At 37.5% G+C, this 14,049-nt stretch overlaps 1 protein-coding gene and 1 pseudogene across 7 annotated transcripts in view; both read left to right on the top strand.

Annotated features, from left to right (window-relative positions):
- RMDN1 (regulator of microtubule dynamics 1) overlaps nucleotides 1-14,049 on the top strand; it is a 42,010-nt gene that overhangs the window by 18,492 nt on the left and 9,469 nt on the right. For 4 of the 6 annotated variants that reach the window (XM_025393684.1, XM_025393680.1, XM_025393678.1 and 1 more), the window contains exons 3-5: nucleotides 6,575-6,662; nucleotides 8,894-9,053; nucleotides 10,561-10,650. In XM_025393684.1, coding sequence (XP_025249469.1) covers nucleotides 6,575-6,662; nucleotides 8,894-9,053; nucleotides 10,561-10,650 — 338 coding nt within the window. The remainder of the gene's footprint in view (nucleotides 1-6,574; nucleotides 6,663-8,893; nucleotides 9,054-10,560; nucleotides 10,651-14,049) is intronic. The other 2 variants (XM_025393682.1, XM_025393681.1) reach the window with 1 other exon arrangement.
- LOC112629887 lies at nucleotides 12,509-13,784 on the top strand (annotated as a pseudogene). Its single transcript, XR_003120765.1, has 2 exons — nucleotides 12,509-13,086; nucleotides 13,386-13,784. The product of XR_003120765.1 is annotated as a protein N-terminal asparagine amidohydrolase-like (transcript).

The raw sequence follows: 14,049 nt of genomic DNA, 5'->3' as shown, positions 1-14,049 counted from the left end.
TGGGAGAATGTCTTCCTGGCTGTGCCTAGTCAGCCATCTTGGCTCTTCTAGTTTTTCAAAAGTGTCATGAGAACATAAAAAGTTACTACATGTTTATTTTTGTTTTTTGAGACAGAGTCTTGCTGTGTCCCTGAGGCTAGAGTGTGGAGATGTGATCTTAGCTCACTGCAACCTCTGCCTCTTTGGTGGAAGTGATCCTCCCACCTCAGCCTCCCAGGTAGCTGGGATTACAGGCATGTGCCACGATGCCCAGCTAATTTTTGTATTTTTAGAAGAGACGGGGTTTTACCATGTTTGCTGGGCTGGTCTTGAACTCCTGACCTCAAGTGATCCGCCCGCCCCAAAGTCTGGAATTACAGGCATGAGCCACCACACCTGGCTGATATTTGTTAAGTTAAAAATAACATTTTAAGGTCCTAGACCTCTATGAGGCCTGCACAAGCTGATGAGGCCTTTTTAGCCACAGTAGGGATGGGTGAGGGAGTCAAATGATCACTGGTTTCTTTCACACTTCAACAAGCTTTTGTTTTGTTTTGTTATTTGAGACAGAATCTCGCTCTGTCACCCAAGCTGAAGTGCAGTGGCATGATCACAGCTCATTGCAGCCTCAAATTCCTGGACTCAGACAATCCTCCTGCCTCAGCCTCCCTAGTAGCTGGGACTATAGGCACGTGTCACCATGCCCAGCTAATTTTTGTGTTTTTGGTAGAGACGGGTTTTCACCATGTTGGCCAGGCTAGTCTCGCATTCCTTGCCTCAAGTGATCTGCCCACCCCGGCCTCCCAAAATACTGGAATTACAGGCATGAGCGACCGCACCCAGCCTCAACAAGCTCTTATGCCACTTTCTAGCATTCTCTTTTCTACCTCTTAAGTGAGCTAAGCTATGGAGTTCTGTAGTCTATTCCATTAGCAATTTCTAAATACGTAATACATTCTTATTAACTATGGTTATCATGCTGTGCAGCAGATCTCTAAACCTTATTCCTCCTGTCTAACTGAAACTTTGTACCATTTGACCATTGCCCCATTCCTTCCTGCCACTCAACCCCGGCCTCTGGTAACCGCCATTCTACTCTCTACCTATGTGAGTTTGACTTTTTTAGATTCCACATGTAAGTGAGATCATATAGTGTAGGTTGAGTATCCCTTGTCCAAACTGCTTGGCACTATAAGTGTTTCCGATTTTGGATTTTTTTGGATTTTGGAATATTTGCATATACCTAATGAGATGTCTTAGGAATGGGACCCAAGTCCAAACACAGAATTTATTTGTGTTGCATTTATATCTTATGCACATAACCTGAAGGTAATTTTATACAAGATTTTAAATAACTGTGCATGAAACAGAGTTTGTGTACATTGAACCATCAAAAAGTAAAAGTGTCAGGTGTGGAATTTTCTACTTGTGGCATCATGTTGGCTCTCACAAAGTTTCGGATTTTGAAACATTTCAAATTCTGGATTTTCAGATTAGATTAGAGATGTTCAACCTACATTTTTCTCTCTGTACCTGGCTTATTTCACTTAACATAATGTCCCCCACTTACTATAATGTTCATCCACATTCTTACAAATGACAGAATGACAAAATTTTCTTTTAAAGCTAAATAATACTCCATTTGTGTATGTATGCTACTTTTTGTGTTTAATCCACTTATCTATTAACGGGCACTTAGGTGGTTTCCTAAGGCGTGGCTATTGTGACTAATGCCTTAGTGAATGTGGCGGTACAAATATCTCGACATACTGATTTCAGTTCCTTTGGATATATATCCAGAAGTGGGATTGCGGGATCATATACTAGTTCCATTTTTAGTTTTTGAGGAACCTCGCTGTTGTTTTCCATAATGCAATAGCTTTATTTTCTTAAAACAACAAAAAAATCACTTTGTAATTAGTTGATTGGCATGCTTATATAATTTGTGAGACTACAGACCATAGCCCTTGAAAAAAGATTAATTGAAAAATACAGAAACATTTTTTTTAATCCTGGAAAATGATCCATATGTTTCTATAAAAATATAACTTCACTGGCCCTTACAAGTTTTTCTTTGTCTTATATCTCTTCCATTTGCTATTTTTTTTTTTTTAAAGGAATTGGTCTTCAAATAATTCCGTGCTTCAAAATTTCTGCTTGATTCTCTTTTGATCTGCTTTATGCTTATTTAAAGCAAATTTAAAAGCTTTTACTTCCTCCATTTTCTGGAACTAAGTTACATTCTGAAGTGGGAGTTTTTTGGAAATGAGTTGAAGTTTAAGGGCATAAATATCATTGACATTTTAGTTGGATGGGATTATAGGACTGACTTTTAAAATGGTTATATCTGTATTTATCACAAGGTAGTACCAGATATCCACTTGTTATCAGGAACTGAAGCACTCCTATAGGAACGTTTCATTATCTCATTATTATTATTATTATTATTATTATTATTATTATTGAGGTGGAGTCTTGCTCTGTCCCCCCAGGCTGGAGTGCATTGGTGCAATATCAGCTCACTGTAACTTCTGCCTTCTGGGTTCTAGCGATTTCCCTGCCTCAACATCCCAAGTAGCTGGGATCACAGGCACCCGCCACCATGACTGGCTAATTTTTGTATTTTTAGTAGAGATGGGGTTTCACCCTGTTGGCCAAGATGGTCCTGAACTCCTGACCTCAGGTGATCCACTCGCCTTGGCCTCCCAAAGTGCTAGCTAGGATTATAAGTGTGAGCCACCATGCCTGGCCTCATTAGCTCCTTAAAATAGACCAAATTTAAAGCCCCTTGAAGAAAGGTATGCTAATACATTCATAGTACTCTTTGTGCATATGAAAGCTTGTGTAAAATGCTTAAAAGATAATTACAAGTGCCCAACTTAAAGGTTCTCTTTTATTTTTTAGTTTGTTTTTGTGTGTTTTTTTAAATTTCTATTTTTGTCACAGTCATTAAAGGTTCTTTATATATCACTTCACTTGTGTTTTCATATATATTTTCAAAATTCCTCTTTATTGATGAACCTACAGAATTGAGATCAGTGTTCCTTTGTATGTAGTTATGTGTTGTACTTCAGTGCATTTTTGGTTGCACTGTTTCTGGTACTGCTGAGACACAGTATTATTGGTATGAAAGAATTGCCTTAAACTTTGATGATGTTACTGCTACTTAGAGGCTTGAATCTAGATACTCAGATTTTCTACTTCTTAAGTCTTATGTAGAGAGATTTCAGGAATATAGCTATTTATCTTGCCAGAGGAGTATTCTTGTCCTGACACTGGAGTACAGTCAGCTAGAAAAGTAGAAAATCGAAGTTTACTAACATATATGTAGGAGGTTACATCATTGGCATTTCTTTAAAAAATTCTAATTATTTTGATCTTGCACATATCTATTTTAGGTTAAATTTAAGATTTCACTCTACAGTTTTAGGTGAATTAACATCTCATTTCATCTTAGAATACTTGCTTATTAAGTTGAAAATAATTTACTTTAAAAGTTTAGTCTGTTTTATAGAATATGGTCTGTATGTTAGTAACATAACTTTTAAATATTTTCAAGAAAGTATAAAATATTAGGTTAGAAAACAACTGATTTGCAGATATGTGGAGTTGTCTACAAGCTCTCACCTGAGTGCCTGCGTCAGTCTGTAGTACCATAGGAAGTGTACCTTTTTCTTATAACTTGTACAGTGTATGATTTTAGAAAAATCCTTTTTAGAATTATATATATACATATGTATATATATTTAAATATGTAAATTTATAGGCTGGGCGTGGTGGCTCATGCCTGTAATCCCAGCACTTTGGAAGGCCAAGGTGGGCAGATCACAAGGTCAAGAAATCAAGACCATCCTGGCCAACATGGTGAAACCCTGTCTCTACTAAAACTACAAAAAATTAGCTGGGACTGGTGGCACACACCTGTAGTCCCAGCTACTTAGGAGACTCAGGCAGGAGAATCGCTTGAACTTTGGAGGCAGAAGTTGCAGTGAGCCAAGATGGCGCCACTGCACTCCAGCCTAGTGACAGAGTGAGACTCTGTCCCAAATAAATAAATAAATATATATATATATGTGTATATATATTTAAAGCCATTATATTATAGCTTACAGTATTTTACTATGTAATTAAGAATTTGGAGCTAAGTGATTTGAGAGATTATAAAAGGATGCACACAAAAAAGATTTAGATTATTCACTAAATTTCTACTTTTTTTTTTTTTTTTTTTAAAGAGATGGCATCTTGGCATCTTGCCATCTTGCCCAAGCTGGTCTCAAACTCCTGGGCTCAAGTGATTCTTCCACCTCAGCCTCCCAAAGTGTTGGGATTATAGGCATGAGCTGCCATGCCTGGCTGACAATTTCTACTTTTTTAATTGCATGAGTAATGTGATTTAGAATTCCTAGATCATGTTAAGGACAGTAATCAGTCTTTTCAGTAAGTCAGAGAATAATGAATGAATCAAAGTAACTTTTTTCCTTATACATACTATATACACATTCAAATATGCCAGATCAGTATATTTAATTTAATATTAATTTTCTTTCACTGCTGTGACAAGCTCAGTGACTTAAACAACACAAATTTATTATCTTAGGGTTCTGTAGTTCTGTATCTTACAGTTCAGAAGCCAAAAATGGTTCTGACTGGCTAAAATCAGCATTGGGAGAGCTGCATTCCAGAGACCCTAGGGAATATTCCCTTTCTTTGCTTTTTTCAGCCTCTGTAGGCTTTCTGCATTATTTGGCTGAAGGCGCCTTCCTCCATGTTCAGAACCACCATCAAACCATCATTCTGACCTCGTTTCCATTGACACTCCTTCTCTGACTTTTGCCTTCCTCTTTCACTTTTAAGGACTCCTATAATTATATTGGGCCTACCTGGATAATCCAGGATAATTTCCTATTTTCAGATTAACTGATTAGCAACCTTAATTCTATCTACAGTTCACTGTTGCCGTGTAACCAAACATTCAAACAGATTCCAGGGATTAAGATTGGGGCATCTTTGGGGGCCATTATTCTACCTACTGTAAATATCAACTAAAGAATAAAGACTACTACTTATCCTTTGGGTTGTTAAAACACAAACTTTGTGATTCAGCCACTTATTAGATACAAATATAGAATAGAATGGAAGCAAAATTTTAAAAATTAACCAGCCATATGAATATTATTAAACTTTATAACACCTAATCAGAATGAAGTGAGATTACTGAAAAAAATAGTCTTTATTTAATTTTAGGGTTTTTTTCCTGCTATTGTCATTTAATTTCTTAGCTAGTATAATTATTACATTATGATGTTAAAAAATACATGATTGCATCACAAGTTGCATGGTTTTTTTCTTTTGGCTAATTTTTTAAAAACTTAAGAACTCACCCCCCACCTTTTTTTTTTTTTTTTTTTTTAAGACAGAGTCTCGCTCTATTGCCCAGGCTGGAGTGCAGTGGCGTGATCTTGGCCCACTGCAACCTCTTCTTCCTGGGTTCAAGTGATTCTTCTGCCTCAGCCTCCCAAGTAGCTGGGATTACAGGCGCATGCCATCACGCCCAGCTAATTTTTATATTTTTAGTAGAGATGGAGTGTCACCATGTTGGCCAGGCTGGTCTCAAACTCCTGACCTGGTGGTCCTCCCACCTCAGCCTCCCAAAGTGCTAGGATTACAGGTATGAGCCACCGTGCCAGGCCAAGAAACCCTTTTAACCGCAAGTATACCATGATTGATTAAAGTATACCAAGTGTATACACATTGGAATGTTGGCTTAGGACTAAGTAGTACAGAACCCTTATAGAAGACAAAATTAAATGTACATGTTTCTGAGTAATAATTGGAATTTCCTGAAATTCAGACTGTTTTTTCATTAAGTAGACAGTTTTCTTAGGTCACTACACTGTCAATAATTTTTATGTATTTTGTAGTCATATATAAATTAGTTTTAAGAGTCGGTCAGAGCATAGTATCAATAAGTTCCAGGTTCAGTGTGTAGTTAGCTTCATCTAAATTTCTGATGACAGCTCTGACTCTTTGAACATCTGTGTATAAAGAGAATCTATTAAAACAGTGTAGTTTGGTTCATGCACATTATTAACATTCAGTGCTGCAAGTAGATGACTTTTATTTTCTACAATGGATGGTACTTAACAGCAGCAACAACAAAGACTGTGTAGAGCAAGCTTGTCCAACCTGCGGCCCATAGGCCACATGGAGCCCAGGACAGCTTTGAATCTGGCCCAACACAGATAAGTAAACGTTCTTAAAATATTATGAGAGTTTTTGGAATTTTTTTTAGCTCATCAGCTATCGTTACTGTTATATTTATTGTTAGTGTTTCATATTTAATCAGTACCAGAATAAGTTTTCTAATTTTTTATTTCCCATGATTTCAATAAATCATTTTTTATGATAGCATTATGCTTATTGCTACTTTGTTTCCATCTAGGTTCTTCATAATTTCTGCTCTTTCACTATAGGTCATTTCTGTATCTAATTTCATTTGCTTATATATAAAAGTGTTTATGTTTCTTTGAATTATTGTCATCTGACTTGGGAAGACATATTTTATTGTGTCTTTTTTCCTTTATAATCTTTGAAGTTGAAGAAATACTTGAACAAGCAGACTACCTGTATGAAAGCGGAGAAACAGAAAAACTTTATCAGTTGCTAACCCAATACAAGGAAAGGTAAGCAATGTAGGATAGGCCTAGGCTTGTGGTTTCCTCAAAATTTTTATTTAACAATTAAAATGACCCTTAGTGCTTGAGGTTTTAAAAATTGATTATTGTAGTTTTTACTTCAAAATATTTCTTAGAGTTTAATTTATAATATACTATTTATTTCTTACGTTAAATGCTGCATGTATCTCATTGATTTAGAAAAGGTGTTACTACTTACTCTAGTGGAATGTTGATTTTTCCATTTTGCTTTAGATCGTACAGCATAGTTACTGAATATATGTTTATCCATTCTAGCCATATTGTATATTTCTCATTCCTTTTAAAGTAATTATTTATTGGTATAGATTAAATGAATTCACTGAGATTTAGGATGTTGTATGCCACCATTGAATGGTAACCGTGTATTACTTTAGAAGGATAGTCAGAGAAATCAAAAATACCCCCTTTTTCTATTTTTAGTATTAGATTGTATGTTTAGTGTAGAATATCAGTGTGTACTCATTTTTGGGAGGAGTGTGGAGTGAGAGAAAGACTCAGCCTATAAAGTAAATCATATGGCTAAATAGCATTTCTAGATAACTAATTTACGCATCTCCTAAACTAAAAATATTGAGTCCTTTTCATCTACCTTTTTGAGATTTTCAAAACCAATTTTCTCCCCAGGATCCACCAAATTTACTTTCTAGATATCTATAGGATTGATCTTTTCTTCTCCATTCTCCCCTCAGTAATTTAAGGTGGCTGGTTTGTCATTTTATTGTCATGTCATTGATAGCTTGAAAAATAAGCTGTAAGGTAGTTACTCCATATTCATTGAATAATAACTATCTTAAGGAACCTTTAGTTTCAAATTTTTATTTTTTGTTAAAAAAATATAAAGTTAGGATTAAAGGCAAACATTTAATAAAAAGGAATTTATTTATTTTATTTTATTTTATTTTATTTTATTTTATTTTTTTTTTTTTTTGAGACGGAGTCTTGCTCTGTCACCCAGGCTGGAGTGCAGTGGCCGGATCTCAGCTCACTGCAAGCTCCGCCTCCCGGGTTCATGCCATTCTCCTGGCTCAGCCTCCCGAGTAGCTGGGACTACAGGCACCCGCCACCTCGCCCGGCTAGTTTTTTTTTTTTTGTAATTTTTAGTAGAGATGGGGTTTCACCGTGTTAGCCAGGATGGTCTCGATCTCCTGACCTCGTGATCCACCCGTCTCGGCCTCCCAAAGTGCTGGGATTACAGGCTTGAGCCACCGCGCCCGGCCTATTTTATTTTTTTTGAGATGGAGTTTCGATCTTGTTGTCCAAGCTGGAGTGCAATGGCGCAATCTTGGCTCACTGCAACCTCTACCTCCCGGGTTCAAGTGATTCTCCTGCCTCAGCCTCCCAAGTAGCTGGGATTACAGGCATGCACCACCACGACCGGCTAATTTTGTATTTTTAGTGGAGACGGGGTTTCTCCATGTTGGTCACGCTGGTTTTGAACTCCCGACCTCAGGTGATATACCTGCCTCGGCTTCCCAAAGTGCTGGGATTACAGGCGTGAGCCACTGTGCCTGACCAGAATTTAATTTTTACAATTATTTCTGTCAGTTGTGATGGTTAATAATTTATTAACCATTTCTTATATCACTATATGGAAATGGCAGTTCTTCAAAGAATCCAATGCTCTTACTTGAAGTAACCCATACATCATGGCATAGTATTCAAACATAGGATTATATTTTGAGATTACATTATATTCAAGCATTCATTCATTAGCAAATAATTGTCAAAAACTATTGTGTGTCAGGTGCTATATTTGAGACTAGGGATTCAGCAGTTTTGTATTTTTAGAACATGACCCTGTCTATAAAATTTACGTATTTTATGGTACTGTATGAACTACCGAGTGAGCTATTTGAAACACAGTGCCAGTGAGGCCAAGCCTCAAGTTAATATGTTGAGTTTTGTAGGGCAAATGTTTAGAGAATTTGAATACAGAGATATTTTTGAAAGAAGTCAGTGTTTTAGATACTAGAGGTAAGTTAATATTTATGAATATTAGACATTTTTATAGGAAATTTTAGCAAATAAAGGTTTTGTATTAACGAAAATAACAAATTTAGCATTATTAATAATGGCTTTTGATACCATGTTGCTAGCTTCCTAAGCTGAAAGACCATAATGTATTCATTAGTAATGTAACCCTTAACAATTTTTAAATGTGAGCTAAAATGGTTGTTTTATATTTTATTTCAAATTAGTGAAGATGCAGAGTTACTGTGGCGTTTGGCACGGGCATCACGTGATGTTGCTCAGCTTAGCAGAACCTCAGAAGAGGAGAAGAAGCTATTGGTGTATGAAGCCCTAGAGTATGCAAAAAGAGCACTGCAGAAAAATGAATCACATTTTGCAGCTCATAAGGTGAGTTGCTTAACTAAGCTATTACCATGTACTGAGAGGTACATTTTCTATATTTTTCTATTATCCCTAATTTACATTGGAAGAACAATTTCTCTATTTTAAGGTTTTTTCTTTTTACTCAATCTTATCTCTTAAGGATAATTTCTCTATTTTAAAGAAGTAGGGAAGATAGTTATTTTTATGTTTTTCAAAAAGAAGTCTTTGTTTTCATAGACATTTGGTCTAACTTCATGTGTATTTGATAAATTACTTTTGTGAATGCTTATTTTTAAACAGAAGTTTAGTAATTTCATGAATTACCTATATCTATATTCTTACTAGTATAAGCGCTTCACAAATATTGTCTCATTTTCCTCATGTTATATTTGTTTTATTTAGAGGTAGGAATATAACAGCTAGACAACTGAGACCTAGAATGACTTTCACATGTAACTCAGGATTTCTTGTTGGTTCACGACGACGTTTTTCAGTAAATTGTACAGGGAGACGAGGTCATCATTAGCCTTCTGGATTGTTGGACTTCATAGAACCCAAAGGCAGGGTAAAGTTGGACCTTGGGAAAAAATTGGCTTGATTGCTCCGAGGCTTCGTTAATTGTTTCTCTACTCTGCTGTTACCGGAAAATCTTTTTCATTGCAGACGTTTTTTTTCTCCTTATCCTAAGTCTTGTGACTTTCCACAGCACCTGGGTTTTTGAAGCATGGCCATTTTAGATTCATTTCTTGGGAAAGAAACTCAGGTTGTCTCAGTTTGGGTCTGCTGTCCAACTGTGGCTGTGGAGATAAGGTCACAGTTGACAATGTGGCTGTTCTTACTATAACAATGCAATATGGGAGGAGATGGAACTCCTAGAAAAGAGAATGAGAAAATAAAACATTCAATTACATATTCTTCTAAATTGATACTCAGACCATAAACATGAACCATTATCTCATTGTGTTGGTAACTTTCTTGGAAAATTCACCACTTTCTACCTTGTATTATAGTTCTCTATAAACATGTCCTATCCCTGAGGTTGTGTTGTTTTGTTTTGTTTGTTTTTAGACATAGTCTCTCTCTGTTGCCCAGGCTGGAGTACAGGGGTGTGATCTTGGCTCACTGCAGCCTCCATCTCCCGGGTTCAAGTGATTCTTCTGCCTCAGCCTCCCAAGTAGCTGGGATTACAGGTGCATGCTACCATGCCCAGCTAAGTTTTGTATTTTTAGTAGAGATGAGGTTTCACCATGTTGGCCAGGGTTTCAAACCCCTGACCTCAGGTGATCCACTCACCTCAGCCTCCCAAAGTACTGTTACAGGCGTGAGCCACTGCGCCCAACCCTATTCCTGAGTTTCTAGAGGGCCATGTCCACTTTTCTTTATGTATTCCATTACATTTAATACAGTTTTTATGCTCGATGACTTTTTGTTGGATGAGAATGACTTGAAGAATAAATATTATACAAGTTTACCTTGTATTGAATGGAATATTAAGAATATTACTGTTCTTACACTTTTCTTTAATTTTCAGTGGTATGCAATCTGCCTTAGTGATGTTGGAGATTATGAAGGCATCAAGGCTAAAATTGCAAATGCGTATATTATCAAGGAGCATTTTGAGGTACTGATGAATTATTCAAATTCATGAATTTTAAAAGTCAAATTTTTCTGAATAGGTTTTTGTTTTCATTATCTATTGCTGTATTTCAAACCACCTATGATAACAGTGGAGTAGAGCCATGACAGTTTGTTATTTCTTTTTTTTTTTTTTTTTGAGACGTAGTTTTGCTCTTGTCATCCAGGCTGGAGTGCAGTGGCGCTATCTCGACTCACTACAACCTCCGCCTCCTGGGTTCAAGCAATTCTCCTGCCTCAGCCTCCTGAGTAGCTGGGATTACAAGAGGACACTACCACATCTGGCTAATTTTTGTGTTTTTAGTAGAGGCAGGGTTTCACCATTTTGGCCAGGCTGGTCTCGAACTCCTGACCTCAGGTGATCCACCTGCCTCGGCCTTTCAGAGTGCTGGTATTGTAGGTGTGAGCCACTGCACCCAGCCAAGTTTGTTATTTCTTGCAATTCTGTGGGTTAACTGAGCTCAGTGGCACTTCCACATCACTTAGTATAGCTGAGGTCATTTAGACAGCTGCATTCACCTGGGCCCTCAGCTGAGACTACAGTGTCCAAGATGGCCTATCACCTATGAGAGTTTCTCCTCACTTGTTTTTTTTTATCACTTAGTTGTCTAGCTCAGCCTTCATTATAGCATGGTAGTTGGCTTCCAAGAATGAGTGTTCCATGGGAAAAGATCCAGTGTGCAAACTTTTAGCAAGCGTCTGCTTGCATCATACTTGGTAATATCCTATTAATCTAAACAAGTCACAAGGGCAAGCCCAGTTTCTGTGGGAGGGGACCAGTGACACAAATTCCTGAATATGGAAAGTGTGGTCCAGTGTAGCAGTCTTTAACACAATTGACACACCACTCCTTGTAGTAATAATTCTATTTAAGATTGATATCTGTGTGTGTATTGTATGCGTGTTTTATTAAAAATATTTTCCCCTAAGGTTTATAGTTAGCTGTTAGGTGCTAAGGATTGCATAGGAGTCCGTATATTTCTTAACGTGTATGAACTTCATTGTCTCAAAAAAAAAAAAAAAAAACCCACAAAAAACCAGCATATTTATTGCTCTTTTGAGATTATAGGAAGGAAAAGTGATGGAAACATACATAGGAATAGTGCTGAATTTGCTATTTAAATAGTTTTTCAGAATTTTATGGTTTAGTGTCAATTCCTAGTTTATATAACAACTAGTGAAAAAGAATGACTAGGAGTCAAGAGAACTAGCTTTTCTTGTTCAGGTATGGATAGTAATATATACCTAATAACTGACATTTTATAATGTAACACTTTACCTGTTTCACAGTTTAAAATCCTTGAAATGAGATTACATGATGTAATCACTGGAACCTTACGTTGTAGTTGGCAGTGATATTTTCTTTCTTAGTGGCACATAAACTAATGGTGTGTCATTTTTGATATTTTAGATTTAGGGAAATACAGTACTTTTCTCTGGCATTAGATAGATCACTTAATTTCTCTGTGTCTCAGGATATAGAAATACATGACGTAACTTCCAAAGTGAATAATGAAGAACTGTAGAAAATATACAAATGTATGCTTTTCTCTTTTTTTAACAAAACAGTGAAGGTCATAGATTATAAAAAAAAGTGTTTTATATAAGCTTTCAAATGTACATGTTTAAATATATTTTAAATGGCAGTATTTAGTATTTACATATTAAAAGGATCATTTATACTACTTACATTTCAAATTCCATTATATATCCAAAGTGGCAAGGAATTACCATCTTTGGATTCTTTTTGAAAGACCAATGGCAGGAAAGATTGATTATGAAAGAGTTTGCTTGAAAGTACCCCCTCTCAATGCTTTCCATAAGAAAATTAAACCCTGGCCTGGGCAGCTGCCTCCGCAATGCCACTGCTTGTTGAGGGGCGGCGAGTGTGGCTGCTGCAGTTCGCCAGGGACCTCGTCCGAGCCCACCTGCCTCTGGAGGAAAGAGCCAGACGTCTCAGCGGTCAGTCTGTTCAACAAGTGGGACCCTAGGGCCTTCTGTATGTTCAGCAAAGAGAGCTCGCAGTGACCTCCCCAAAGGATGGCTCCATCTCCATTCTGGGTTCTGATAATGCCACTACTTGTCACATTGTGGTCATGTGGCACACAGGTAACGGGGCCACCTGCTTGACACATTGTGATGGAACTGACACCAAAGCTGAGGTCCCCTTGATCATGAAGTCCATAAAATCCTTTTCCAACCACGCTCAATGTGGAAGGCTGGAAGTATACCTCGTGGGAGGCTTCAGTGATGTGGGAGGCAGTTGTCACAAAAACTCATTCATTAACTTCTTAGTATCTGACAGGAAAGAAGATGACATTCACTTAGTGGTATTATGATTATGTGTGACGGAATTAAATGACCGGGAAGAAAATGAATACCACTTTCTAATAATATATGGCATTGCTGTCAACTTGAGACTGCAGAGATTTACAGAGCCTCCTTTCTTTTATTTTTTGCTTGGGATAGAGTCTCCTCTGTTGGCCAGGCTGGAGTGCAGTGGTGTGATGTTGGCTTACTGCAGCCTCCACTTCCAGAGTTCAAGTGATTGTCCTGCCTCAGCCTCCCGAGTAGCTGGGATTACAGGCGCCTGCTGCGATGCCCAGCTAATTTTTGTATTTTTAGTAGAAGCAGGGTTTCACCATGTTGGCCAGGCTGGTTCTCAAACTCCTGACCTCAAGTGATCTGCCTGCCTCAGCCTCCCAAAGTGCTGGGATACAGGTGTAAGCCACTGTGCCCGGCCTACAGAGCCTCCTTTCAAGATCGAGGTCGGAGGAGCAGCTGCACGCCGCATGAGTTTTAGCAGGAGGACCAATGATTCGCATTTACGATGCAAAGACAGAACAACTTCGTATAGGACTGTACTCCTGGATGCCATTTCCACATGTGGATTTCTGCTTGCAGCAGGATGACAAGCAAATACTAGAGAATCTTTCCACTTCGTGTCTGGCCGAGCCGTCCCACTTTGTTGAACATACTAGATCTACCTTGATGGTTTTTAAAAAAATACTGCTCCAACTAACACACAGTTTCCTGGAAATAAAGCCCTACTCTACAAAAAAAAAAAAAAAAAAAAAAGAAGATGGCTTATGGGAAAAGATCTCTTCTCCAGGAAGCTAAAAAATAGGAATTACCAAAGAAATCAGCACCTTCTGGGCTTGACAGAGACAGACCATTGGTGGGGCTGTCAAGAATACAAATTTGGAAACTTATATCCGTTGGGTCTTCTCCTTCTTTCCTCAGTGTTTTTCAAGTAACTTTCAAAATAAGACCTTATTTTGGCAAAGGCAAAAAAAAGGAAAATTAAACCCTGATCCCCCCAGGCATCCATTGTGATGAATTGACTTCCTTCCTATGCATCTAGAATGGGACTACAGTATCTCTG

Source organism: Theropithecus gelada, chromosome 8 (assembly GCF_003255815.1).
Source record: "Theropithecus gelada isolate Dixy chromosome 8, Tgel_1.0, whole genome shotgun sequence".
Lineage (NCBI taxonomy): Eukaryota > Metazoa > Chordata > Mammalia > Primates > Cercopithecidae > Theropithecus > Theropithecus gelada.
The sequence above is the reverse complement of the archived record's forward strand: the minus strand, read 5'-3'. Positions and strand labels throughout refer to the sequence as shown.